Below are 27,438 nucleotides of genomic sequence, written 5' to 3'. Positions count from 1 at the left end.
GTATGGAAATGTGCTAGAAGAAAATTGAGTGTCCAACAATTGGACGATACACCATTAGGCCATATTTATTCTTATGTCCATCACCAAAACAAGCATGCCGACTTCATTTTGCACAACCTGTACCAGTTGGATTACACAAGAATTTATTTGCTCCACCGACTTCCATACAGTTACTCAGCAACCCAATTCATGCTTATAGGTTCAACCTTTTTTTCAAGAGTCATAAAGAGCTGCTGAGCTGTTAGATCACCATGTTTTCATACATTTCATGTGTTTGGCCTACAAGTATAACTATACAGCACATTCTGTTTGACTCTACCTGCTCTCGGCATCTATCTCTATATCATGTTTAACTTTCTTTTTCTCTGCCTCCACAACACAAACACGTCCTCAGGCTTTCTTCTCTTCTTTCCTCCTCTAACCATTTCTCACGATCTTCTGTGGTGATATCAGAGGTGTTTCTGTCTGCGCATGTGTGTATGTGTGTGTGTGTGTGTGTGTGTGTGTGTGTGTGTGTGTGGGCTTGTACCCAAATCATCCCAAATGACCTTGCATCCTCATTATTCTTTGTAGCCAGGCACTTCAAAGCAAGCTGTGGGATGGCAGAGTAGAAATGATGAAGTGGTGTCTGATCTCACACCGATTCCTGCTCCGACTGATACATACATGCATGCTGCTTGCATATAGTCAACATTATTACGAGGGTAGGAACAGGAGCGCCTTTAAAGTCGTCCTCATAAGAGGATGCTGTGTTTCCCCGCGATGTAAATAATTCATAACATCTTGCAACACATTTGCTAATATCACTCAGTCCCTACTCAGTGGGTTACCCCATGTTTTTCCCACCATGACTCCAGCAGGCTGTGGGCTCCCTAAAGTCAAACCAAAAAGTAGGATTCTGCTTGAAATTCTTGGTGGTCTGTTAGACACCTCTTGTTCATGAATGGGGGATGGGGCTCGGGGCTGATTTTAGGGAAAGGGTTAATGGCTCATAAATTCCCATGTAGCAAATAGTCATTTGCGGCTTTTAATATCACCTCTGTGAGATTTCCTCTGATATTCAGCAGAGATATATGAGCTGGGGTTTTTATTCAGCAGCCACATTGGAGCCCCCCCCCCCCACTCTTTCTGCGTCCATGTTACCCCCTCTCTTACTTTGACAGGCATGAAATGGAAGTGGTAAGCCCTACCTCTGGTTGTGGGCTGTGCAGCTGAGTAGCCCGCACATCACAGAACCTCTGGCTCAGGAGATAGAGCCATTTGAATTGTATTCCTCAGCCCACTGAGCGCTACACTGGATATTATCATCAAATGGTCAGCAGCACGAAGACTCCGACACATCGGTTAAATTTGACTGCTAATGTAAAATGAAGAGTCAACATTTTTGCTGTGGGTGCCTCTGACGAGTGTGTCTTCTTTGTGTATCGAGAGAGGGTATGTGAGTGGGTGTAGGGGCATGGTTGCGGCAGATACAGAGTTTGTCCGTGTTTCAGTGCAGGTGTGCCGCATTCAAAGAGATGTGCAAAATGAGCCAATCAGCTTTCCCACTTTCGAGCAGTTCTTAGCAGGTAATTACCAGCTCACCCATGAAATACCAACATGGTGCTGGGACACTGGTTATGTTGGACAGGCGACATAGGTCATCTTGTAATTATGACTCCTTCCTTCTGCCTTTATTGCCTCTGCATAATCAGCTCCATCAGGGCTGAAATAATTGATTCTCCATTTATGCTAATGGTATGGATCTGGAGCGTAGAGGAGCAAATACTCAGCCATGTTGTCTTGCGGCTGTGACATTTAAAATGGAATGAAGAAAGTCTTAGATTCCAGTCAGATAGCAGGATGTTTTCACTCTGGCCTCAGTGACAGCCTTAAGTAGAGGCGCCAGGTTGCACTTGTACTAACCAGACCAGACACTGAACGGGAATGAAACCTTCAGATGTATTTCATCACTGCCTGTTTAGAGACCTTTACTATTGTGTATCAACTGTTGGAGGTAAATTAGATCGCACTCATGCATGCAGAGCCTTACCAATTAATCCCCCCACCAACCAAGCTGTGTGAGCCTCTAAACACAGACTCATGTAGACAAGACAGATCCAAAAAGGCTTGCCTACTCACCCACAGAGATACATATGGGCAGATTTGAAGAGAGGCACATTTGCGCACACACCTACAGTCCAAATAACCACATCAAAAAGCATGCACGTGTACAGTCATACAAATTCATGTTCATCTGTGAACAAGATCATTTCATGACTAAATGATCGAAAGAGAAGATGTGATGTGATCCAACCTTGCTCCACCAGATAATATAAGTCACACTTAACCATATGGCATTTCTTTCAAGTTTATCATTTAATGTTTAAAATGCTGCACTGCATATTCAATCAAGCAAATGTGTAATACTTCCATCAACTACCACCCTCTAAAATGTACCATATTTTGGTATACCTTTTTTTTTTTTGCCATTTTGTGTCAGTCAAAGGTCAGCACAACTCTTTGCAGAAACTCAACATCTCACTTTGGAGAGCAATTTATTTGTAAATATTTTTAATTAACCTGCCCTTGGGTTTGGCTCCTATGAGAATAAAAAGCCCCTCATGAAACTGCCAAATTACATTCAACAGAGCACTTTCACCCAATAGCAATGCCACAAAAACTTCTGACAAAAGCTTCACAGAAACGTATCAGACCATCACCTCACAACTACCTCTGAATCCCTCAGTTCTTTAATGTCAATCACTTGTCAGGCCACGGCTGATAGTCTGCCAGCAGCCCGGCAGACTGACTGTGGCAGAAAAAGGTAGCACTCACTCATGGGAATTAAAATTTTTCAGTTACTATTCATGACATGAGCAAATTACCTGCATGCCCCGTGCCCTCTTCACGGAGAGTGATTATAATAAAAATGTAGCAAATGTAGTAAAAACATCTTTATATATCAAATTGATGTAAAATCATCTGAAATGTGTACAAGGCTGTATAAACATCTGAGCCCATCTTAGTGGTGCAATTAGTTTCATGAAATTTGCTTTAGCTGCCAGCCACCAAATCTCACCATGCGATAATGGCACTTACAAATGGCCAGTTAACAAAACCGGAACACCAAGGAGCTTCTGACATATTGTTCTCTAGACAGCGCTCTCCCTAGTGAAAAAGCCTCAAACAAAGGCGGCACGGTGGCCCTATCGCATTCCTCCCTGCCACTCACGCAGCACACACATCAATCATAGCCTGCCGGCCTCAGATCCATGCAGGTCCTCAGATGCTCTTTGTCACAGGTCCTAAGGCCTTGAAATACTTCTAAAAAGCTCAACTAATCTGCCCGAGATAACGGTCTTTGTTTTCGTTGGCGATGGTTAATCAAAATGATCTGCTCTGTGTGCAAGAAATGACCACTGGTCACTATGAGGACGGACGTTGCAATTAGGCACATTGTTAAGCTAATGGAAATGGATGAGGACAGAGGATGGAATTATTTTCATTATTTTTTTTTAGAAAAAAAAAAGTAATATTAAGTTGGGTGTTTCTTAGGGGAATAATTAATAAGAGCACTGATTTCTTTTTCTTTTCTGGCAAGGCAGGGAGGGGAAGGCTAAGGAAAAGTGAGTGAAAAATCTCAATCTGAGCTCTAATTCTGCTTCAACATAATCATATTAACATTCTCGTTCTTTAAATTGAGTCTTACTTTGGCATGAACCTCTCCATCCAGCAACAGATTACTCATGAATAAGAGCCTACATTATTCAGTGTCTGGCACTATATTAACCAGCCAAATGCTTCAGCCTGCATGGTGAAAGGATACTCCAGCAAGGAGGATACATGTCACCCCTTCAAGAGCAATTGCCATCCTCAGTGAGTCTTCCATGGGAGCAAGCTGCTGAGAGGTGGGTGTGACGGGCCCAATTTAATGCTCCATTATGCAAATTGATCATCTCAATTGACCATCACTCTGGTAATAGGAGGGGCTGAGTGGGGTGTCTTTTAAAATCTTTAGAAAAACATCCAACCAAAGTCCCAGCTGCTAAAAATAAGCAAGGTGAGTAAAAACGTGAAGAAATGCATCACAACTTTCTCCAATGAGGCGTGACGGATATGAGTGACAGGAAGTTAATGGCTGTCTTGGTGACCTCTCTAACGACCAGTCACATTTAAAAGTCACCTGCCTCGTCTTTCCTCTGAGAGATATTGAGATGTGAGAATGAAACGCAGCATTTGCATGATGTTTTTCATCTTGATAACATTTCCACACTTTTATTCACTCGGAGTACGGTTTTCTCCTTTGATTTTCCCTTCCAAGCTGATTCCAAATAGATTTGAGAGGCAAAGTAGGGATATTTGTTTTTATTTCAATCTAACTTGGAGTCGATCTTCCACATATCATGGATTGTAGTGAACACAAATTGAGTTAGATATTCTTTATTTAATGAGGAGATTTTCAGTGTGCTTATCCCCTTGCGACCCTGTGAAGAATCACATGACACACTTGAGTTTCCCTCAGAATGGACAGGGCACCAGAAAGTCAGAGTACGGGCGAATTAATTTTGTCAGAGCCTAATTGCATTTATTGGCCATGCCTGGCACCTCCTAATCCTGGATTATGATGATGCATTAACAGCTGTGACTGGCTGTTTACAAGGCATTTATTAGCCGGTGTCAACATAACGAGACAAATTCCACCTATCACATTAATCACCCCACTGCCAGGACTATGTCAATGCCAAGAGTGGAGCCAGATGAAGCATGGGCCAAAGCTGCACTGAAGCTGCTTCCTATTTTCCTGCATTAGCCATTGTTATATGACAATGAGATTACCTCCTCAGTAACTGTCAGCCCAGCGGCGAGGTGGTGACGTAAAACTTGAAGCAAATAAGGCGGGGTAGCAGGAGATAACAGGTGAAGAATTGTGGGGTCAATGCACGCTTGAGTGTGTGAAATCACAATAACCCTTTTCCCCACATAATGCTTGTAATTGAAGTCAGGTCCCTTAATTACAGAGTACTTTACTGTGAAACCATCTCCTCTTCCTTTTTGTCTGTCCATCTGACAATTTTTCCTCACTCTGCCTTTCTCATTTTCTTTTTTGTCTCTTTTGCCGCAAGAATATACATCATCCAAAAAGCAGAGCACCATGTGGTGTGTGAAATATTCAAATCAAATACATCAAGCATTATAAAATTGTGAAGATGGTTTCATGAATTACGTTTTGTAATTGATTAAAGGCTGATCAATCTTCACTGTTTTGTTATCATAGAATGAACGTAAACAGCTTTGGAACATGTTACAATATCTCTAATTACACTCAATGAAGCTTAAATACAAGGATTAAAGATATTTCACAATCGAACTACTAGTATGAATGAATTCAGCACGTCATTTCTTTTTTTAAATTTATGTTTTAGTCATTCACAGACACAAAGGCGTGCTGGGTGAGTAATACTTACTTTATTCTGCCTGGGGTTGGAGCATGAAGGACATTGATTTCTTTCCTTTTCCAGTGGTCCCCAAAAGTGATGCACAGCAATTAAACAAGTATCTGCTCGACAGACCTGACAAAACCATTTGAGAAATGACAGCGGAGAATGTCCCGCTGGCCTTGCCTTAATGAAAGCAGGGGTTTCAATATTGCATTTTGTACTGACACACGGGCATCATCAAGTGAGATCACCTCTTGCCCTGTAAACACTTTATCTGAGGAATTCTCTGATTCCATTTTAGGAACAACGTCTGGTCTCTGACTCGGTGCAAACACCACTCCTCCAATTCTCTGGCCTGTCAAGATCTGCCGGACTTGACACATCAATACTGTCAGCGAGGAAAGCTCAAGATCACCTGCAAGCTCAAGGTATTATGGTTGTCTCTGCTCAGAATCGTGCTTCTGTTAAAAAGAACATGATTTTGGAATAGTTCTTTTTCTTCATGGGGGATCTTTAACCAACTCGAGACCATAAGAATTATCTCTGTAGGGACTATAAAACTGAAAAAAATGAAGTTGGAAACAATTAGTTTAAAAAAGTATATCAGTGTTATTGGCTTCAAACAATAAGCACCAGTAGATGAATGCTTAACATGCACTTACACAGTCAAAACTGATGATCCATTGGAACCATCCATCTTGCATTTTATTACTGCCAAAGAGTAGATTTATTACTTTCAAATTTGACACATCATATCATGCTTTGTAGATTACTTTTACAAGAAGTAGTGAGACTGGATTGTAAAATGCATGCTCTCTGGCTCCCAAAATGAATGTGCTTTAGTGATAAGGACCGGATGAGAGGACAGGGGATACGGCACAATGCAGCGGCACATCTCCCAGCTCAAGCCGTGTCACTGTGCAGTAGTCTGCGTTATATAATTCTGATGGGGTGCGAAGTCACCTCACAGTCCACCTGTCGCCTCTAAAGTGTGAACATAGGTCCACCTCACTGACAAACATGCAGTAACAAACAGATGTACAGACAAACCCCATAAGGGCAGAGTATCAAAGTACATCCAGTTAACAAACAGCCCCAAAGTAAACTTTTGTATGGCCCATGGGACATACATGTAACTCTCCTGATTAATGCTGAATCATGATACTGAGAAAGAGCGGTGGGTGGAGTGTGCCAGCTTCCACCAGCCTCCAACTCTTCACCCTCACCCGACCTCTTTTCACGGGAACAGCTCCCTGCCATCTGTCAGTTTTGGAAAGCCCTGGTGGCTTGCAGCAGGTTTTTCCAAACCTGCATACATGGCTGCCTTTCCCTGTCAGAGACTCTGCTGTGCATGTACCTTCATCCGTAACCAGCCACTGGGCTAGAAAACGGTATCAGCTTAGCCAAAGCCTCATTGAAACCCATGAAAAATCTCTCTTAGTAGTGTTATTGACCCAGGACATAATCAGATGGTGGGCTGTACGTTGGCCAGAAAAGGACACAGTAAAGTTAAGAAAACATTACCAACAGTAAAGCCACTTTAACGTAATTGGACGTTGTTTACCTAAGTGCTATTTAATTGCCTGACTCCTCTCTGAAGCTTTCATGCAACTCTGTGCTGCAAACAAGCTTACAACAGCATTGGCAATGTCTCCTTATTAGTTATTCATGGCTTCATTTGCCTCATATCTCTCCTCATTCTTTTCTGTGCAACCCTGAATGCTAGCAGAAAGTACTTCCTCAGCTGAAACCTCTGAGCAACGATGGCTCCTGTGCTGTCTGTGAGATGAAAACAGGTTTCCTTATGACTTTGATGAAGTAAACAGAAATGAAACGGAGCAGAGAGGATGCCTTATCACAAACAAATAACAAACTGTGTGTCTAGAGCCTGATGTTTTCATGTAATATCAAACTTCTGGTCTCTATGTATAATATTCTGAATTATACTGATGAAGGTCCAAGAGTCATTTCCTTTAACAGAAAAAGGCTGAATCATAAAATGTTCCTCTCTTGCCTCTGATACCTTATCTTTGCCGGCCCCTAGTCCTAATAAACCTTGTGTGGGGCTCATAAATCAAGTACCTGTCTCCCTAACAGATACAAGATGATTAAAACAATGTATGATTAAAAAATCTCGTTCAGTTCATCTCCAGTGTACTCAATTAAATAAACCCATCTTGTCCAAGACATAAGGGGCAAGCCTCAGCAATGTCATTCCACCTCTGTCAAAAGTAGGCAAAAGGAAGAGAGAGCACAGAAAAAGAAAGTAAATAACTCCTGTTGAAACAGCAAAATGGCTACTGGTGTGACCTCAGGGTCATTGACCAGCTGTGACGGCGACCTCCAAGGGTCTTTGACTTTGACCGACAGCAGATTGGGTGGACAAGGGCAATTATAGAGCAGCCTAAGCTCTGGTGTTTACTTAAATTGTAGCAGTTGTTCAGTATTATAAGAGAAATTATATGAGAAATATAAGGAACTTGCAACTAAAAGCCTTTTCTTCCTCTTCATCAGTGCAATTTACATCTCAACAACACATGGCGTGTCTACTTCCTGCATGTTAGCTACCCTGATATTTAGAGCTGTAAAATTTTCTCTTCTGGAATTATGAAATGTTTTGCGTCAGTATAATTCCACTGTTTCTGTTCTTGCAAGGTCGAATTTGACTGAGGGTTCTTTAGCACACAAAAAAAGTTAGAATAAATCACTTGCGATAATATTTACTGATTAGATTCTGTTAAATGTCAAGCAACTGAATAAAGGACCGGACCTGAACTTCAGATAATTAGAGCTTTTTTTTTCCTGTACTGAATAAATAGTAGTTTTTATTTGTGCCCACATTTCATATCTACCTGTATGATTTCGGCACATACCCCTGGAGAACCATGAGGCGACTTTCTCCCTGTTCTCCATTTTAAGCTGTTCTATGAAAGATCGTTGCTTTACTGAACTTCTATTTATATCTATGCTACTGGCAGACACTTCCAACTAGTGGATATTTCACCAACATTTCAATGTTGGCCTAACAATGCCACATGTTGTCAGATGTTAGTCAAGCGTTACAAGGCTTCCATAGATCGGTAAATATTGTTGCCAAAAATTCCATACAGCTGAACACATATCATTTTACTATCACCTGCCACATATTATCAAGGATCTTTTGAAGGACCTGTTAGAATCAACATTTTTATTTTAAAGCAGTTTTTGTGTGCAAGTTTGGCATCAGGCAACACCCAAAACAATTGCTCGCTTACCCAGGGTAACAACATAACACACCCATATTGTATTGAAACAAGGGTCCTGAAAGCTTGATGGTACAGTGTATGTCCAGGGAATTTGATTAATCTATACATTTTACTACACATTGCAAGTATACAGTAACAATCTCTCAAATGTTTCTCAGTGACAGTGACACTAAAGGAAGAGCCGAACCTGCAAAACTCACATTATTAATGTGCAACTAAATTTAATCATATTTACTCCGGCATTAGGTAGATGGGCTATTATTCAAGGGACTACTATGATATGTATTATATCAGGTAGAGAAGACCATGTGAGCATCAGCTCTCTTGAAGTGACTTTTTTCTCATTCCATAACCTTACACAGCCCTGATCTATAGGAACGGGCGAAATCATTGGGAGTCTGCCAGCAGATGACATAGACCAAAATAAACCAGGAGGGCCTCGGAACACGTGTGGCGTTAAACGCTGGCATGAACTGCCATCTGGTGGCTACTACTGACATTGTTAGAGGACAACACCAGCGGGATCAGTTTAGAATTTCAAACTGCTAAGTTTGGATTCTGAATTTCTAAAGACGTGACATCCTGGGCAGAGTCAGCAGTACTGCTCGTTTAAAATGTACCTTTTTACGAGGTACACAGTACAAGATACTGTACAAGATAGAATTTATTATCATCCTCTCCGTATAAAACATTGAGTATGCAGGGGAATGAAACTGTGGTAGTTCACACAGTCTACATTAATAATTACTATTAAAATGAATAAATAGATAAATAATATCTTTGCTTTTCAAATAGGTGAAAAAGAGGGTTTGTCCCAGAAAAAAATATAATAGGCTATACCTATAGATATGTTAAGTGTGTATGGTATTCAAGAGCAGGTTTACAACAGTGTTGTATTGTTTACTGTGATATTGGCATTACATGTGACTTATTACAGTTATCTTCTAGTGACAAAATGCAAAAACTGACAGAACCCTGTAAATTTAACACTATTACATTTGTACCAAACAATTATATCTTCCGATAATAATACTTTATTTTCATTGTGTATCGTTTCTCAAGAAAAGCAGGTTTTTCCTTTGTCAGTGTTGCATTCATGTGCTTTCAGGAATATCACTCCTTATATGTAACCTTATATGCTAAGGTTATGGACAGAATAATAAATGTGTTCTCACACTGTTGCACACGGTGATTTTTGATGACCAAAAATTTACCTGGCACAATGACGGACCATTTTCGCCTTGCACAGAATATGTCACAAACCATATTTCCAAAATGACCAGCTTTTGGTAGCTCTGAGCTCGTCGAGCTACCAAAAGCAACTGAAGGCAGCAGCGGAGGGAGGCGGTGTTGCCGAGCTGACTGCATGAGCACACTGAGCACACCCTGCAAGCGAGCCGCACAGTGTTAACAGGCACGAAAATGTCGGGGAAGAGTTTTCGAGTCAGCGACGGGGACTGGATTTGTCCCGATAAGAAGTAAGTGCGCCTCACGCATAGAACAAAGTCACGTTTTACGTACCAGGTGCTTAAATTTAGCCACAGACGTCTGTTTTATTTGCTGGTCGTGCTAAAAGGCAAACGTTAGTTAGCCTCGGCCTTCTAGCATTTGGTTCACGCTAGCTAGTTGACTCGCAAAGTAAACTAGCTAATGTTTACCTTATTTCCAAACTCTAGCTATGCTGTTAGCAGAATAAACGCGACATGTCAAGTGTGCATTTAATAGCTGGGACCTGTTTTAGATTTTCGTGTCGGGGAGTCTCAATTTAAGTTGTCGGCGTGCGCAGACTTCCAAGATAGCAAGCTAGCTGTCGTTAGCTTGTGTGGGTTGGGGTGAGAGTCAACACTCACTATTGTGGTTGGTGTTTACAATATTGCAAAAGCCAAGTTGTCATGAGTGAAGCTTTAACTTCAGCAATATCATGTTACGAAGGAACTGTATTAAAACTGTCTAGAGTGACAGGCAAGCAGGCTGCAGTTGTCAGTGCGCAGGCCTTTGACACTGGGTGTCCAACGCAAGATTTCAAACTGATGGTGTGGCACATGTAAAAATAAATAAATCAACACTAATCATCTGGCGATCGTTCTTTGTACACTCAGGTTATTCCTAAAGGGTCAAGGAACAAGCTCAATTTATTTGATATGCTTTCGCAGGTGTGGAAACGTGAACTTTGCTAGAAGAACAAGTTGTAACAGATGTGGCAGGGGTGAGTCCTTCTCAATGCAAATTATTGTATCTTGCAGAATACCCTCTTTCAGAAAGCTGCTCTACTATAAACCCTTGTTTTGTTTCCACAGAGAAAACCACAGAGGCAAAGATGATGAAAGCAGGAGGAACAGAGATTGGGAAAACCCTGGCTGAGAAGAGTAGAGGCCTCTTCAGTGCAAATGATTGGCAATGCAAAACGTACGTGTTTATTGTAAATACCAGCGCAGGTTTTGTGGGTTGTCATCATCAAACACATACTTGTCACATTTGTCAGTGAGTGAAAACATTTTCACTTCCATCAGTTTTTATATGAAGTCTTAAGAGATTTGGTGTATTTGAACATTCATTTGAACTAATTAAAAATTGAGCAGGACCAGCAAAGTCTTACATTTGCATGTGGAGCAGGTAGTCAAAGACGTTTTTTTCAGGTGAAATGTATGACAACTAGGAGTCCTAATAAGTGATGACAAGTTCATTAGTTTCACTTTTAAATACAATAAAATATTTAACAGTTTTTTTTTTCCCCTCTCTCCTTATTGTTTCATAAAGATGTGGCAATGTGAACTGGGCTAGACGGTCAGAGTGCAACATGTGTAACACACCGAAATATGCAAAGCTTGAAGAGAGAACAGGTAACGCAGCAAAAATATAATTAGTCCGTTCTCTTTGGGCTTTTCAATATGAGTTCTTCACTTATTTTTTCCTCTCATCTACTAATAGGTTATGGTGGAGGTTTCAATGAAAGGGAAAATGTAGAATACATTGAACGGGAGGAATCTGATGGTGAATATGATGAGGTGAGTGCTAGCTGGTACTGAATCGTCAATCAATTGTAATGTTCGATAAATGAAACACTTCAGTCCTCATTGTAGTCATTTTCTGGTGAATGAGCATACATTTATGTAATTCACATGCTATCCTACGAGTAAAGCTACAAGTTTAAATATTGTTTAATTAAGTTGGCATTTGCAGATGTAATTTTTACTGATATGGAATATGTTCTCTTTTTAATATTGCAGTTTGGTAGGAAAAAGAAAAAGTATCGTGGGAAGAAAAACAGCACATCTTCCTCAAAAGAAAGTGAAAAGAAAGAAGTAACAAAAGATGAAGATGATGATGAGGAAGAAGACGATGATGATGATGGTGACCTCTCCAAGTACAAACTGGATGTAAGAATGGGGGCTGGAGTTGGAAATTCATAAAAACTAATTATCCATAAAATACTAGCCAATACAAATGTAATATTAAAAACCCTTTCTCTCCAGGATGATGATGACGACGACGAAGATGGGGACCTATCAAAGTACGACTTGAACGCCAGTGATGAAGAAGACAAGCCAGCCAAGAAAAAGGGCAGCCGCTCAGGATCGTCCCGTTCCCGCTCATCCTCGCGCTCCTCCAGCTCCAGTTCACGGTCGAGGTCCAGGTAAAAGGGTACAGGTCAAGGGTAACTCCGGGCAAAATGTCAGTATCAGCTCAATCTTCCTTCTGGTTTACTGATCAACATCAATTAAATGTGCTGTTCTGCTGATTTGTTGTTTTCCCTCTTGTTAACCCCTCCCCCTTCTGTGCTGTAAGACAAGTGATGTGCACATGGATTGATCTTTCTTGACAACATCTTTTTGTCTTGGGTTTTGAAATGTCTACGACGTAAGATGGAAGGAATGCATTATTTATAATTTAGACTTGATGTTAAAAAACACACCAGCTTTTCCTCTTACACTTATCTATTGATTCACCTGCTTCAGTCTGACGGAATTTTTGACTACAGGTTTTAGGTATCTTTTAGTTCCTTTCTATTTCTGTAGTCACCCCTCAGATATATCTAGTTAATCTGAATATGTGCTAAACTGCTATGGTATACAGTAAGCTAAAACCAGTTTTTATCAAGACTAAAGTGCAGTTAAATATTTTGTCTGTGCGTTGCCATGTACACGACGTATGTGGCTATGTTCTTGTATGGAAAATATTGGAAAGGTTTGTTTTTTATTGTCTTCCAGGTCCCGCTCTAGAAGCTCATCCAGTTCCAGGTCTGGATCTCGTTCGAGGTCCCACTCCAGGTGAATGAGGTGACATGCACTCTCTCTCCCTTTAGAGAGTGTATGTATGGGACTGTGGGCTCCAGAGCAACAGTCCTATTCACTAGTTAAAGATTTAAAAGAGACTTCATAGTGCTTACTCCACTCCAACTCATTTTTCTTAATCTACTGATTGTAATTTTGGTCGTGAGGCAAAATCATAAACTGTTATGGCGGTTTTCATTCACTTGATATAGGTATATTCCAGATTTCAGTTAGGCCCAAGTAAAGAATACTACAGTCTTTAATTGCGTTTGAATGTTACCAAGGCTCAAAAGTCTGAATAGACATCTGGGGTCTTCATCAAGCATCTCTCAGGAGTGGTGTTGGCTTTGCCAAATCAGCCAATGTCAGGATATCCATAAGAAGCTAAACATTTCCTTTGGTCAGTGAGCCTTACACAGTCTTGGGTAAAATTTTCTCAATACCATAATTCAGTGCTCTTATTCAGAGAGGCTTGATAAATACCCATCCTGGTGAAGCTCTTGCCTGAACCCTACTAACTTCAGTGCTTGATTTATTCCTCCAAAAGATCCAGCTCCAGGTCTGGAAAGGGCTCCTCTCCCCGGAAGAGGTCCCGATCACCTTCCTCCTCACCTGAGAGGACACAGAAGCGCAGTCGCTCCAGGTCCTCATCTGGAGGGAGAAAACGAAGGCGCTCTAGATCACGTTCGTCCGAAAGGTTTGGGTTTCTGTGGAATACCACAATGGCACTGATTATTATTAGCCATCCTTCGCCTCGCTTATGGGAATTCAGATTTACAGAAATATGTTCACATTTTGCTTTATTATATTGTTTTGTTGTTTTTTTGTTTTGTTTTTTTACATGTTTTACAACCTTGTAACTCGTGTATGCGTAACTGAATGTCAATAGCTGAGCCTGCTGACCTTGTTCTTCTTCCCCTGGTGTTTGTGTGATTTCAGGCGCAGTGGCCAGTCCTCTGGATCCTCCCATTCTGGCTCCAGTTCAAAAAAGAAATAACTTTATTACAGCCTTTCAACCAAGAAAAGGAACCTTAGTACAAGTGCATGTTGTGTTGCAAGGAAAACAACCACATCCATTGAGTATGCTGTTCATTTTCACAGAACCTCCAAAGTCTTATTTTCCATAAAAGAAAACGGCGGCAATGTGTCTTCTCTCTGCTGTTACCTATCATTACATGCTCCCTTTTTAAAACCACATACACCCACAATCTGTGACAATTGTCTGTAACTATAGGTGTCCAATAAACATAAATGTTTGGTCCTGTAAGAAAATCAGATACACTGTGAAGAGGCTGTATCCCATTTTTAACCCATTCTGCATATCCTCATGACAATAGATTTGTTCTATTCAACTGTGGGGGAAAATGAAGTCAGCATTTTTGGTAACTTTTTTTGGCCCTAGGAAACCTCAGAGCAGAGATTGTGTTTAAAAAAAAAAAAAAAAAAATTTTTTTTTTCTCCAGAAAACAAAAGTTGAAGTATTTAAGTACCAATTTAGAACTCTAGGGGTGTAGCAATGAATTTGGCCCGTTTGGTTTATTTTCCTGATAAATTTATATTTTATTTTGTGTTTTCAAGGTAAGTATTTTACTTTTTAATATTGCTTGTTTTAAGTAAATCGCAGTAGGTTCAACATTCTTTGGTCAAGGTATAAGTGTAACTTTTCTTTACACATTTTGCCTAATTTACCACTCCGTTATTCCTCTTCATTTTTCACTTTGGCAAATAATGAATTCAATAAATAAGCAGATTAGTGCAACAGTAAGAGCAACAACAAACACATGTCCCGATTTATGGTAGACTGCGGCAACACAGTCTTTACTGGTGAAACAACTAAAATGTACACGTGTAAATAAAATCCTGTCGACATTGTTTCCTGTTATCTGTGTGGATTGTCTATAGAGGCCTGGTCAATCGAGTGTAGTCCTTCAGGTCAGTTGTCTTGAGGACATGGCTGCAAGGCGATGCCAGCGAAGTTTCCCAGCCTAATCCGCCGAGGGTGTAGCGAGGTGTCGGTCGACAAGCGGGTGGTGTGTCCTCAGCCGTGCAGCGGAGTTTTTTGAACCGTGGACCGTTAACGGCCGCGGCTTGTTCGACCGCCAGCATTTATTCGGGAAACGAGAGGATGCTGACAAGCGCGGTCTTTAACTAGTACTTGGTTATGGTGCATTTGTTTTCGCTGGAAATATGCAGGGTTTTTTTTTTTTTTTTAAACAGCTAGCTAAGTAACGCTCCCGTCAGGGTAAGTAACGTTAGCCGACCAAACGTCGTCGTTACAGGGTAACGTTAGCCGATACTAGCGTTCTCCAAAGTGACCGTTTTGCCAGTAAGTGGAGCAGTTACTTTTTAGTTTTAAATACTGCGTTAACTACTTAAAATGTAACGTTTCATCGCTTAATGCTTAAAGCTGGGTAATGCTGGCGACCCTGAACTTAGCCTCCGATTTGCCAGTTTAGGGAAACTATTGATTATACTGAGCGACCTATTTCTTTGACTTTGATTAACTTACCGTTGTGAAAGTGCGTTTAGACATTGTAGTTAAAACCTTAATTCTGTCTGAAAACCACATTGACATTTGTGAAAGCAAAGAATATCGATTTCACCCCCAGACCACATCAGACCATGTCTGAATCAGAAAACCACTTTACCTAGACTTGTCAAATATTAATTCAGAGAAGCAAACGACTGTAGGATACAGTTTCAGATTTGCGAAAACACGCTAAAAAGGGCACTTTCACTGCTTTTTTCCTATCCAGAGCACATCAGACCAAGTCTACATATACCGAGACCTGTCAAATCTGGACTGGATTAACCAGGAGAAGCTAAAGACTGGTCAAAACACGGATTCAGATTTGTGATTCATTGCATTGGTTAAAAAAAACAAAAACAAAACTGCGGTTGCCATTTTTTTGCGTTTTCACAAATAGAAGAAAGGTTTCGCAAATCTGAAACTTTTTAAGCAGTTACTCGTGTGTTTACCGGTTCGGAAAGTATAAATATAGGATTTTTTTGAACATGGTCTTTTGTGTGGCAGGAGAAAAACGCAATTAAACGCAAAATAAAGGTTTTTGCTAGTCTGAAACAGAAGGTGTTAACTGCGAGGCCCTAACAGAAAGTGGATCCAATAAACGGTGAATCGGCCGCTCGGCACTAAAACATAAATCTCCTTCGACTTTTTCCTTAACTGCCGAATCAGATGCGTCGTCTATCTGTAAATATATCGTCTTGATTCGGCCTCGGATTGAAGGTTTCAGCGGCTATTTCCATTAATTCCTCAGAAAAACTAACTCGCTTCACCGGAGATTCTTCTCTTGACAATACGACCGACTATTAAATACCGTTCAGCTAATTTGGGCTAATCTTTGATCTCAAACTAATTATTGAAAAGTCCTTCCAGTTTGATGCGGGGCTAAGTTCTGTGCAGGTGAGTACTGAACTATGGGCCCGTGTTCCACACTTTTAGCGTCGTCGTTCCCGTTCCGGTCAACAGGTGGCGCTTGTTGCTACTCCCGGCGTCCTGAACTTTACTGTGAGGGGAGGCTGAATCCACTACTGTGGCATGCGTGTTTAATAGGGAGTAAGCGAGAGGGCAAGTAAATGAGTGGCATAGCACAGGGGCCTCACGCAAAATGTCACGGACTGCATTTCAACTGGGTGAAATTAATATGTCGACCACAAAGTTTTGTGAAAATGTGCTGCCGGTGGTTTTAAGCAGCTCGGGAAGGAACAACCCAACAGCTTGCCCACACCGTCTGCGTGCCGGTAGTTACAATAGCGTCTATATAATCTGAGCCTTTCTCATAATATGAGCCTGATTGATAGAGTTTACTGAATGCACCGATACAAAAACGCCTTCAAAAGAGAAGACAAACCTCATCTGGTCTCCTTAAATGTGATTTCCCCCCTTAATGGTCACCAGCAGGAGGTAGCCTAACGATTTAATATATTCCGCTGTTGTATCTATATATAGACTAGTATACCCCGACTCCGCTTTCGGATGCTTAAGGGCAACGTTTCCGTACTTTCCCACGTAAGAGGCGCAGAGCAGGTTTCTTTATTTCCCTGTCTCATCAGATGAGTCCGCCTTTGTGCTCGCTCCATCAGAATTGGATGACTATCTCTCGTGTGGCTCCGAAGCAGGTGCGTCTGAGATATTTTCCCACTCATCCAAAGCGCCATAGCCTCTACTTGTGACCAGGAGGTTAATGAACCTCGATCATCTTAAGGCAGACATCCTACAAGCTTTCCAGAAATCGGGTTTTGTGATTTATGAAATATATTTAAACCATACGCAGCCCCAGCTCTCTGCTTCCTCTGGGCGCCCCTCGAAGTAGCCCCGCCTCCAGCGCGTAAAGGACCCGACGCGCTTTTACGCACCGCATTCAGTTGGAACAGCTTGGAGCGTAAGAGGATGCTGGACACACACGTGGGTTATTCGCTGTATACGGGCTCATCCTTTCCGAAAGGATGACCACGGACAGTTTTGACTCTCTAGAGGGCTCGCAAACGACTGTTTCAGAAATGCTGTGCTCTAACGTCTCCACGACAGCGCGCGAAGACTGTGTCACCAAGAATTCCAGTAACAGATCAGTATCAGTTGGTTTCCCTATAACCATGATGATCACTGGCATGGTGGGCAACTCATTAGCTCTCATTCTGGTGTACATCTCTTACAGAAAGAAGGAAAATAAACGGAAAAGGTCGTTCTTGCTTTGCATTGGATCGCTGGCGTTGACTGACCTGTTTGGACAGCTTTTGACGAGTCCAATAGTGATATCAGTTTACAGAGCTGATCTAAACTGGGAGCGCATCGACTCATCGGGCAAACTGTGCGGTTTCTTCGGTGTGTGTATGACAACTTTTGGCCTGTGCGCACTCTTCTTGGCCAGTGCCATGGCGATTGAAAGGGCCACGGCGATAACAAATCCACACTGGTACTCCAATAACATGAGGACAAGTGTGACAAAGCAGATTCTGGCCGTCACATGGTTTCTCGTGTTGCTCTTTTCCCTGCTGCCCATTGCAGGGGTTGGGAAATACACGCGGCAGTGGCCGGGCACCTGGTGCTTTATCAGCACGGGGGACAGAGAAGTCGCGGGCAATATGTTTTTCGCCATTACTTTCGCTTTACTTGGGATTTTCTCTCTGCTCGTGACACTTTCCTGCAATGTGGTGACGATCCGGGGCTTAATTATCCGGTGCAAAACAAAGTCAGGCACGTCTCAGTCTTCAAAACACTGGGAACGACTCACCACGGAGACCGTCATTCAACTTTTAGGGATTATGTGCGTCCTGCTTGTATGCTGGTCTCCTCTGCTGGTATGTTTGTAGAGGCGACTGCGGCCAATACCTTGCTTACATGCACACAACCAATAGTTCCTGTACTAATAATTTATGGCGGGATGTCACTGAGGATTTGATACAAAATACTATTTTGTGGTCATGTAAATTATTTACCTTCATTTCTCTTCTCTTTGCCCCAAACACGCAAACATAAGCCATAGTTCCTAGTTAGATAAATGCTGTCATGTGTGCTTCCTTTGAAACGCTGCTGCCATTTGCCATTAAGGAGCAATCCACTTAGCCCAGTCCTGCTTGGGAGGTCTGCTCAGTGTGCTGTTAGGTCTTGCATTGTCAGTCATATATTTAACAGACCCACCAGCGATATTAATAGAAGCCAATGTGGCAGCAGCAAAGGCAGAGTGTGAGTACTTAGAGTGTGAATATTGTGTTTTTCTCCCAGTTGTTTGATACAGTAATTTCTTAGGATTGTCTTGTGATCAGTCACATTAAATATGAAAGAAGCTGCCTGCAAAGGCAAAAAAAAAAGAAAAAGAAAAAAGATCTCTCAGCCAGTAAGAGTGTATATAATAGAATATAGACTTCTGGAGGGTCTTCTCAGTGGTACATTTCCCTAAATGACACAATTTCTCCTAATTCTCTCAGTGTATCTAATATTTAAAATACTTTGGGCCTTGTTTCAGAATCATATTATGGACAGTCGACAGGACAGTCGACAGACGTTTGTTGGTACCAACTTGTTGCTGCCTCTCCCCTCAGGTGCTGATGCTGAGAATGGTCTCCACCCAGGTATCCTCCCATGAGTGCAATTCAACAGCAGTGATGTCCAATCACACCTCCAGCCAGGATGTCCATTTAGACTGTAACTTCTTTCTGACCGTGATCCGCCTGGCCTCCCTCAACCAGATCCTGGACCCGTGGGTCTATCTGCTCTTCAGGGAGATCCTCTTCCGCAAGTTCTGCATTGTCGCTTATGCCGTGTCCAACTGCTCCAGAGAGGATTGCAAGGAGACCCAAGTGGCACTGGATGCTCTTAACAAGCAGAGCCGAGACAGCAACAACCTTCATAAACCACAAAGTAGCTAAGTCGACTTTTGGCAGGAGCTGCTATCTGGTGACTTAAAGCCAGTACAGATTGGATGGATGTGAAAATGGATGCAGTATTGCCTTGGATGTGTTATGGAAAAACAAAAGAATGGAACCCTCTACACTGAAGGATATTGTGCACTGGGGGACAAGAGTAGTCTCTGCAGCAGTGTTAATGAGAACCAGGCATTTCTGCTGTGGGTTCATTTGTTTTGCTTAAAACACATTCCATTCAAAGTCACCTAACCAGCATGTGGATGCATGACCGTGTCACTTCTTGCATTTGGCTACAGCATGGCTCCCAGGAACTCTCTCACTGCTAGTTTTCCGTCTTGATAATAACATCTTCCAGGCCCAAGCATTGAATATGGGCGACTCTAAAATGACTTATATGGAAGTGGTGCATCTCGTGCGCTTTTTTTTTAGTTTCTGATCTGCGTCATTTCTTTAAACAACTTGAAGCCATAAGACAATTAAAGGACAAATAGTTTTTGTGAATGTCTGTAAATTTAAAAATTGCAAATGTAAATAGCTTACACTACGTTGTAAATAGCTTTGGCATATCTTACATGAAATATAACAACTTTGTTTAAAAAGGATCACTGGTCATTCAGAAGAAAAATGCAAATCCTAAACTGGAGCCATCTGTTGATTGTAAGAGTATTTATTAGTATATTGTAGTAATATGAAATTAATTGTTTCTTAGCTGAATGCTGATGATGGTGCCTGTTAGCTATCAGTTGCTTTAAACCTTATAAAACACTGTATGTGGTGTTCCTCGGCTAGCAGCCAGGACTACGAAATGTGAAGCTTTTAGTTTGTAGCCACCTTCTATCCTGACTATGAATGCACTGGTATGAATGTGTGTGAGGGACAGAATTGTAGATTTGTTAAGTTTTAACATTTTGAGACTGCACATGACAGGCTGGTACTGTAGTTACAGGGCTGTAGCTGAGTGTCATAGAGCAATCCCTGCCGATTTCATTGGATTAAAAGCATTTGTGCTTTGTTAAGTACACAATGTGTACTGGCAAGGGGACCTAATTTCACCAGCCAAATCTTTTTGGAGAAAAAAAAAGATAATTGGTGCAGTCTTATGACCAGTATTATTAATATAAGTAGAGAGAAGAGTGCTCTTTGGATTTGAGGTTGATTAGCAGAACAATAATGGAACACTGAAGATCATGTCCAGACTGTCCAAAACACAGACAACCTACATTTTGTTTCGAACGTTTGAAGCTGCTTGTGCAACTGCTAAACACAATCTGCTGTGGTATCAAAACCTTACGTCAAGCATTCAACAGTGTAAGGTGGTCACATTAATGTACTTCTGCCAGTACACGGGGTTGTAGCTGCAGGTACAGTGTGTTTTAAACTAGCCATATTAATTCATTTCATGCTTTTAATTTGATGGGTGGCACCCCTGAACATTTTGAGCGTGTCCTTCGGTAATCCATAATTTTTCTTCTTGCCTGCTAAACTGTTTACTTGTAGCCCTGATACTACCTCTAAATAAAGGTACATGTAAATGTCCTTTACTGCAATTTCCCAGAGGTCTCAGATGAAATTGAGGCACTTTTTAATGAGGTGTTTTGCTTCCATCTGACCAAATGTAATTGACGAAGAATGCTTTTAGAAAGAAATGGCAATCCATTCCTTTTACAGTGGTGTAAACATGGTCTTTTTTTGGCTACTTTGTCTTGTATAACACCATCTCATTGCTGTATATACTGTAAATGTATTTGTTAAGGTTGGTGAAAGACACCTCAAGGATGGACACGTTTGCTGTCATGGTAACCTTCAGGCTATGGGACAATCTCTCTCTCATCAGCACCAACCAAGAACTCTGCCTTCTCAGCACAGCAGCCAACAAGATTAGACTAATGTACTGTACACTCTGCCCTGCCTGGTCTTGCCTTTGCCTGTCGAATGTGAGAATACACACAAGCACATTGATAATTTCCCCATCGGAAATTGTTATCTGCAAAAGCCATGCGAAAGATGAGCATTTTCTGTTTCCATGTATCTGTTTATCCGCCAACAGAGAGTGGAGTTTATCTTGTATTGATTGTGAAGCCACTCTGCCTTAGTAGCCCACTCAAAGGATTAACCTTGGTTGGTGAGTGAAAACAAAAAAAAAATAGAGGGAAACAAAACAAGTGTGTTGCACAGAAACAAATTATTTAGTATTATTCGTGATTCTTCTTGAGTTCATTGCCAGCTATGAATGGGCGTCGACAATTACCTGTGGTATATCGCTTGTTAACATTTGAAAAATGTATTTTCAGCAAGGGATAAGTTTTCATTAAGGTCTAAGTGCTATCACACTGACATGAGCAGTGTTCCTTTTAATGAGTGCTCCACTAACTGAGCTTGTGTCGCTGCATTAGCAGTATTTATTCTAGGCATTTGTTCATGTTGTGCAGCAGTTAATACAGGCTTCGGCGGTAACATCTGGGGTTCAGTTAATGCATTTAAAACAATGACTACATTTATCCGCAAGTTGCTGCGGGATATGTTGGGTTTGCGACTGACCCGGCCATCTTCCACTGGAATCTGCATCATGTAATTATCTCAGCTCTCTGTCCAGGAGACTCTTGAGCTTCCTGCTCTTCAGTAGAGGAAAAATAATTACACAAAAGAACATCGCCTTTAAAGTAGTTGGCCCTATAGGAGGTAGTGAATTTTCCAGGGTGTTACATACTGACCAAGCCCCACAGTGGAAAGGAAAATGGAAGAATAATACTTTAATTTTTTAAATAGAAAACATGACACATTTCAACCCTCCTTAATGGACCCAGTAAAAACATACACAATGTTTACAGACAGTGTTTTCTGTGATTCTGCAGTACAGGTTACTCTTATATGATATGAATGTTCATTACAACTTGGGGTGTTACACAGTTATATTATGAAAATATCCGCAAACTCCAGTTTAGTGATCCACAAGGTGTAAACTTCAAAGGCGATGATAATTAATGTGTGGCCTCATTAAGAAGTGTTTCAGAGCTAAGTTTGCTTTTTGCTACTAAAATGCATATTAATGTCCAAGTTACGTATGAACCCCTTTAAGAAAAGACACAACAAAGGTCATTCAAGCTTTAATTGGAAGGACTGTCATGTCTGGCTGCTCACATGCTTAAATGGTGTTGACCTCTATAAAGAACAGGCCATTTCAGTAGGCGATTACACACCAGTCGTGCACCGGCACAGACGGGAGGGTAGAATTACATAATGATTTGAAAAAGGCTTTATGAGGAGGCTCGGAGAATTTGATGTTGCATGCTGGCTCCATCTCACTCACTCATGTCACTATTGCATGGAAGCTGTTTACTGAATGTCTCATGAGCTGAGGAGTCACTTGGTAACTTGACATTTCAAGACAAGATGAGATGAGATTGTTCCTGATAAAAATGTTTGATCATTTGATATTTTGCACTTGTGCTCACTTTTTAAATGTGTATTTTCCAAATACTGAAAAAATGGCATATTTAAATGTGTTTCCCTCCTACCTGTTGAGTATATTCTGTCAACTTCCTCTGAACTCCTACAGTCTGATGTTTTAGTATTCTTGTGATAATTGAATTTCTGACCCATTTAAAAAAAAAAATTGTGCCATAATAATCATTAGGACCATCTCTGTAACATATATAACACCAACATTGTACTCTATCATCCTAAAGTGGGGGTAGAAGAACAAAAAAGCATTTAATCTTTCACATTTCAAAGCAATGAGCAGGTGTCCTTTCTTGAAAGAACTGGATAACTGGATGAGATCTTTTCGGTTTCTTGTCTCTGTGGTATCAAGAAAGCACAGACTGGCCCAGCGGCTTCACATGTTCTGCCAGTTTGTAGCTGCCACCAAGCAGAGTTTGCTTGTACAACTTCCATATTGTAAGACTGTTGTCATAAGCTTTGTTTCAAAAGCCATTTCCAGATGAACATACAGTAAAGGGACAAACAAGTCAGACATTAAGTGTAATCATGTAAAGAGGGGAGAACCAACCTGGCAGGTCCAACAAGCAAAGTGTTTTTCAAATCTATAGAAAGAGCATTTGATAGTGTCAGATGTGCATACAGTACAGTACAATGGAAACAGGTTTGGCCCACCAGCCAAGTCTCCACTACGGAATGTAAGTAAATACTGGATGTCTATCAGATGTCCATCTTCTTATCTTTTGTTCACGTTTTACCTCTGCTTTTGAATGTTAAACAAGAACTCCGGCACCCTGACTCAAGCTTCTCCAAACTCAGACTCTGAGACACGATTCTCAGATGAGGGCTATCTCTGTGCTCTCACACAGTCCCTGTTCCTTTGTCCGCGGTATTCTTCCGTGTTAAGGTGAGGAATGCTGTAAACCTTTTGTATTTTTTCCATCAGATATTTTGGTATATCTGTCATAGATAGGATTCATAACATGTTGCTGTGATGAAAAAAAAAATCTTTCTACTTTTCAAAGTGTCCTTTTGGTATTTTACATCTTTGTCGCTACTTGACTTGTATCAGTTCAACATGCAATGCACTTTTGATTCATTTTGTTGCAGTGTTCTTGGCTTATATGATGGTGTAACGTTGTTATTTTATTAAAGGACATGATCATATGTCTTCAATATGCATTGGGCTTTTGTGACTGCCGAAGCATGTTTTGTTATTAAATATTTATACATCTTAACCGTCATACTAATTAATTAATCCGAACTGAGCAATATATTCAAAAACTGAGTAATGGATGCCCAGTGGTCTAAAAACCACTAAGTCCCCAGTTTGCTGAGTATGGCAAGGGACATTGCATGTTTCAAAATTCTCCTATGTGTAAAAAAATCCTCAAAACTGAAAAAGAGTCAGAAACATTCCTAAAAAAAAAAAAGAAAAAGTATAAAGCTGAGTGCGGCGTTCTAGATGTTACTGTAAATCCTGGTGGTCTTCTTTTCTGGACTGAAATTTCTACACATATGTTACTGATAATCTAACTGAGAATGATGTGGTTGTTGTCCACTGGTGAATGGTTTGAACACTGTGAATGTTGTTAAATGCTGCTGGCCATTGCAAAGCATGTGTACGCTCCTACTGTTTGCTGACCTTATGCAATGTCTTTCCCATTGGCCAATAAATGGAACAATGTGTCTCTCTACACTGTTGAAATAAATATTTTCACTCACAGATTTTGTTCAGAGGTGTGAGTCATGAGCCAAAGCCAAAACTTTAAATGATTGCATTTTTACATTGCTTAAAATAAAACAAAAATAATCATTCATACTTTTGTGGGGAGTAAGATATGTCTACTTCTCAAAGACTGGAGTACAGAAAATATGATTATATATTATATGAAAATATTATACCAACTATAAGTGTCTATTTATTTAAATGTGTTCATGTTAAAAAAGTGTTCTTTTGGTCATCAGGTGGAGCGTAACAAAAAGTTACCAAAGCTCCTCTTAATCTACATTAGGTAATCCCTTTTTTTGTCAAAATATCGATAAAATAGTCCCTCAAACAACAAAGCCTTTATCATTAAGTACTCACATCTGACTCCAGTGTGCAAAACCTTCTTTCCTAATATTAGAATTTTTGGCTTTTTACACCTTAGCATTTTGTATGGTGATCTTTCCAGCAGTACTTGCCAAGTTCAAAAGGACACTAATTCTCACAGAGGGAAGAAGACAAAGTTTTAAAGAGAAAACTGAAATGCCAGTTTAAATGGCACCAGTGTATAAAGAATTTGGCAGTATGCAGGTGCAGCAATGTCAAAATCACTAATTACAATGAAAAGAAGCTCTAACTGTATCTTACTGTCAGCGAACTTGACTTCCCCACAGTTGTAGGGAAATCGGCGACCTCCTTTTGAGGTTGTAAGAGAACATTGCAGTCTATATCTAAGCTACAGTCAGGTAGCCCCTGAGCAAAGTATATGAAGGCCTGAGCGTTCAAATGTTTAATCTGCTCAGAGCCAATAGTTCTAAACGGAGTCCTAGCGTCTAGGTGTGGACTTGCCTGACAATGAAGAATTAAAGATGCTGAAAAAAGACCCCGGAGTGCTTGTTCAATATACCCTCCCCAATAGACCTTTTCATTGCTTTATAGATGACATCTGTGACTGATTTTGAGACTTTAATTCAATTAGTCATGAATTGTGCAAATCACCTGGCTCTCTCTCTCTCTGGGCTCTGCACACCATGTAGTCGTTTTATTGCTGAGTAAGGGTGCTGTCTGCATCTGATAAATTCTAGTGGGCCCATTAGAGGCTTTATCGTCCCATTATTCATCACTGTTAAGCTCAATAAACTGAGGATGTATAATTTTTATGAGGAAAGGCCGTTGAAAAAACACTTCTGCATCATGATTTACAGTATTGTCCCATATTGGTGTTAATATGAAGTATGGATATAAAACTTAGTACGCTTGAAATAAGGTTCAGTTGAGTTCAGTCTCAGTGGCCCAGCACTCACACAGCTGCATCAGTTCTAGCATTTTTATCTTCACCAAGAGGGTTGGTGGTTAAATGGTTAAATGGAAATATCTTGCGAAAGGTGAAGCACATTTCTCACTTACTTTTTTATTGTTTGGACTGTGGTCTTGGAGGATGTTGGTAGGCCACTACTGCTATTCTTTCTTTAATGCTCTACTTCCGTGGACAATTATGCAAAGAAAGATGTCTGTTCACTCTCAATTACATGGTTGCTCCTCCCGGACCTCTCATTACTTACAACCAAATTAATCAGGCTGACGATGGATGCCTCCACTTTAACTTGCTTATGCTTTTAATAAATGGACAAAGTCTTTGTTCGCAGACTGCGCTGAGGGAATAAGGCAAGACATTGCTGCTGTGCTTTGTCTGAGGACAAAGTAACCTCAGGTGAGGTGGACAACACGGATGAGTCAAAAGGTCGCCGGCTGGCTGCAGAGAGGATCCAGTAGCGTCCATGTCCATGGACACAGTCACTCAGATTGCTTTGGAAAAGGTTTGGCTGTGTGTCCTGGAGTAGAGATGAGATATTGTGGCTTCCTAAAGTGGCAGCCCTCAGTTCTCCTGCTAACTCAGCAGTCAGACTCAGGATAGTTTCCTTGGACAAACAAAAAATGACTGACGATGTCCTCACTGCTGCTCCTCCCTTATCGCTCCACGACATTGTTAGAAAACCCTAAATTATGAGCCATGTTGACCATGAAATGGAAAGATATGTAAATAGCTTGTTCACCCATCATAAGAGAATGGACATGTGGTTTCCAGTGGGACAAAACGCATGCACAAATATATCCAAAGGTGCTGTAGGTCATTTCAGCAAAATTTAAATGACCTCAACAGTCACACTTTGACGTATAGACTACCTCATTAACATTCAGTGCTTCGTTGCCACATTGTTTTCCTCTCAATCTTTCACCTGATTTATTTATTTTTTTTACTGATAGCGGGAGAATTGTGGCCAGTCGTCTCGAGCGGCCTATCAGCTTCTACCCTGCAGTCTATCACTGTTGCTCTCAGCCGTCCAAACGCAGACACAGATATAAATCCATCCTCCCACACCTTCTTAGTGATTCCTGTCCTACAAAAACACTCATCTTTGATCAATAGTTGTCTAACCTTAGCAGTCAAGCCTGTATCTTAAAAAAAAAAAAAAAAAAATTAAATAATCACCCTCTTCGCCTCAGTGATAATGAATGGTAAGATTATACAGTTTCTACCGACCATGTTAAATATTAGGACACTTGCTTCTTTTCAGGAAGAAGACTGATGCGGAGAATCAATTAGCAACCACCATAAAGCCTTTATTAAATCTCTGCCACTTACTAAAGAAGAGTCTTAGATTAGGAGAACAGTTTTCAATATCTCAATATGTCTAATGTTTTATATAATTGGTTTATATAGCAACAATCAGCAATTGTGAGTGCTCTGATTTTGCCCAGTGTGACACTGTTTCAGCATCTGTGGTTTTTGCCTCAGGTTGATATTAATTATACAATAGCACATTACATCTGACTTTATTCTCCTTCGTACGCTCCTGTGGAGGTTCAGTCTGACAGAGAGCCATGTTTACCAAATTATACTGCTTATTCACTGCATGGCAATTAGTTTCGCCTTAGACATAATTGATGCAATAGTTAAAACTGTGTTTAAC

General features: G+C 40.8%; 2 protein-coding genes across 2 annotated transcripts; both read left to right on the top strand.

Moving 5' to 3' along the window:
* Nucleotides 1–9,976: 9,976 nt before the first annotated feature.
* Nucleotides 9,977–14,808, top strand: zranb2 (zinc finger, RAN-binding domain containing 2). The gene is made up of 10 exons (XM_040129660.1): nucleotides 9,977–10,143; nucleotides 10,819–10,871; nucleotides 10,963–11,071; nucleotides 11,423–11,505; nucleotides 11,594–11,670; nucleotides 11,893–12,042; nucleotides 12,139–12,299; nucleotides 12,874–12,933; nucleotides 13,484–13,633; nucleotides 13,876–14,808. Exons 1-10 carry the CDS (start codon nucleotides 10,088–10,090, stop codon nucleotides 13,931–13,933), a joined length of 957 nt encoding a protein of 318 aa, XP_039985594.1. The 5' UTR covers nucleotides 9,977–10,087; the 3' UTR covers nucleotides 13,934–14,808.
* Nucleotides 14,809–17,342: 2,534 nt separating this feature from the next.
* On the top strand, nucleotides 17,343–24,425 carry ptger3 (prostaglandin E receptor 3 (subtype EP3)). Its single transcript, XM_040127761.1, has 2 exons — nucleotides 17,343–18,255; nucleotides 18,997–24,425. Exons 1-2 carry the CDS (start codon nucleotides 17,404–17,406, stop codon nucleotides 19,321–19,323), a joined length of 1,179 nt encoding a protein of 392 aa, XP_039983695.1. The 5' UTR covers nucleotides 17,343–17,403; the 3' UTR covers nucleotides 19,324–24,425.
* Nucleotides 24,426–27,438: the final 3,013 nt, after the last annotated feature.

This window comes from Xiphias gladius, chromosome 6 (genome assembly GCF_016859285.1).
Source record: "Xiphias gladius isolate SHS-SW01 ecotype Sanya breed wild chromosome 6, ASM1685928v1, whole genome shotgun sequence".
Taxonomy (NCBI): Eukaryota; Metazoa; Chordata; class Actinopteri; order Istiophoriformes; family Xiphiidae; genus Xiphias; species Xiphias gladius.
Note: the sequence above shows the minus strand (reverse complement) of the source record. Positions and strands in the feature narration are given on the sequence as shown.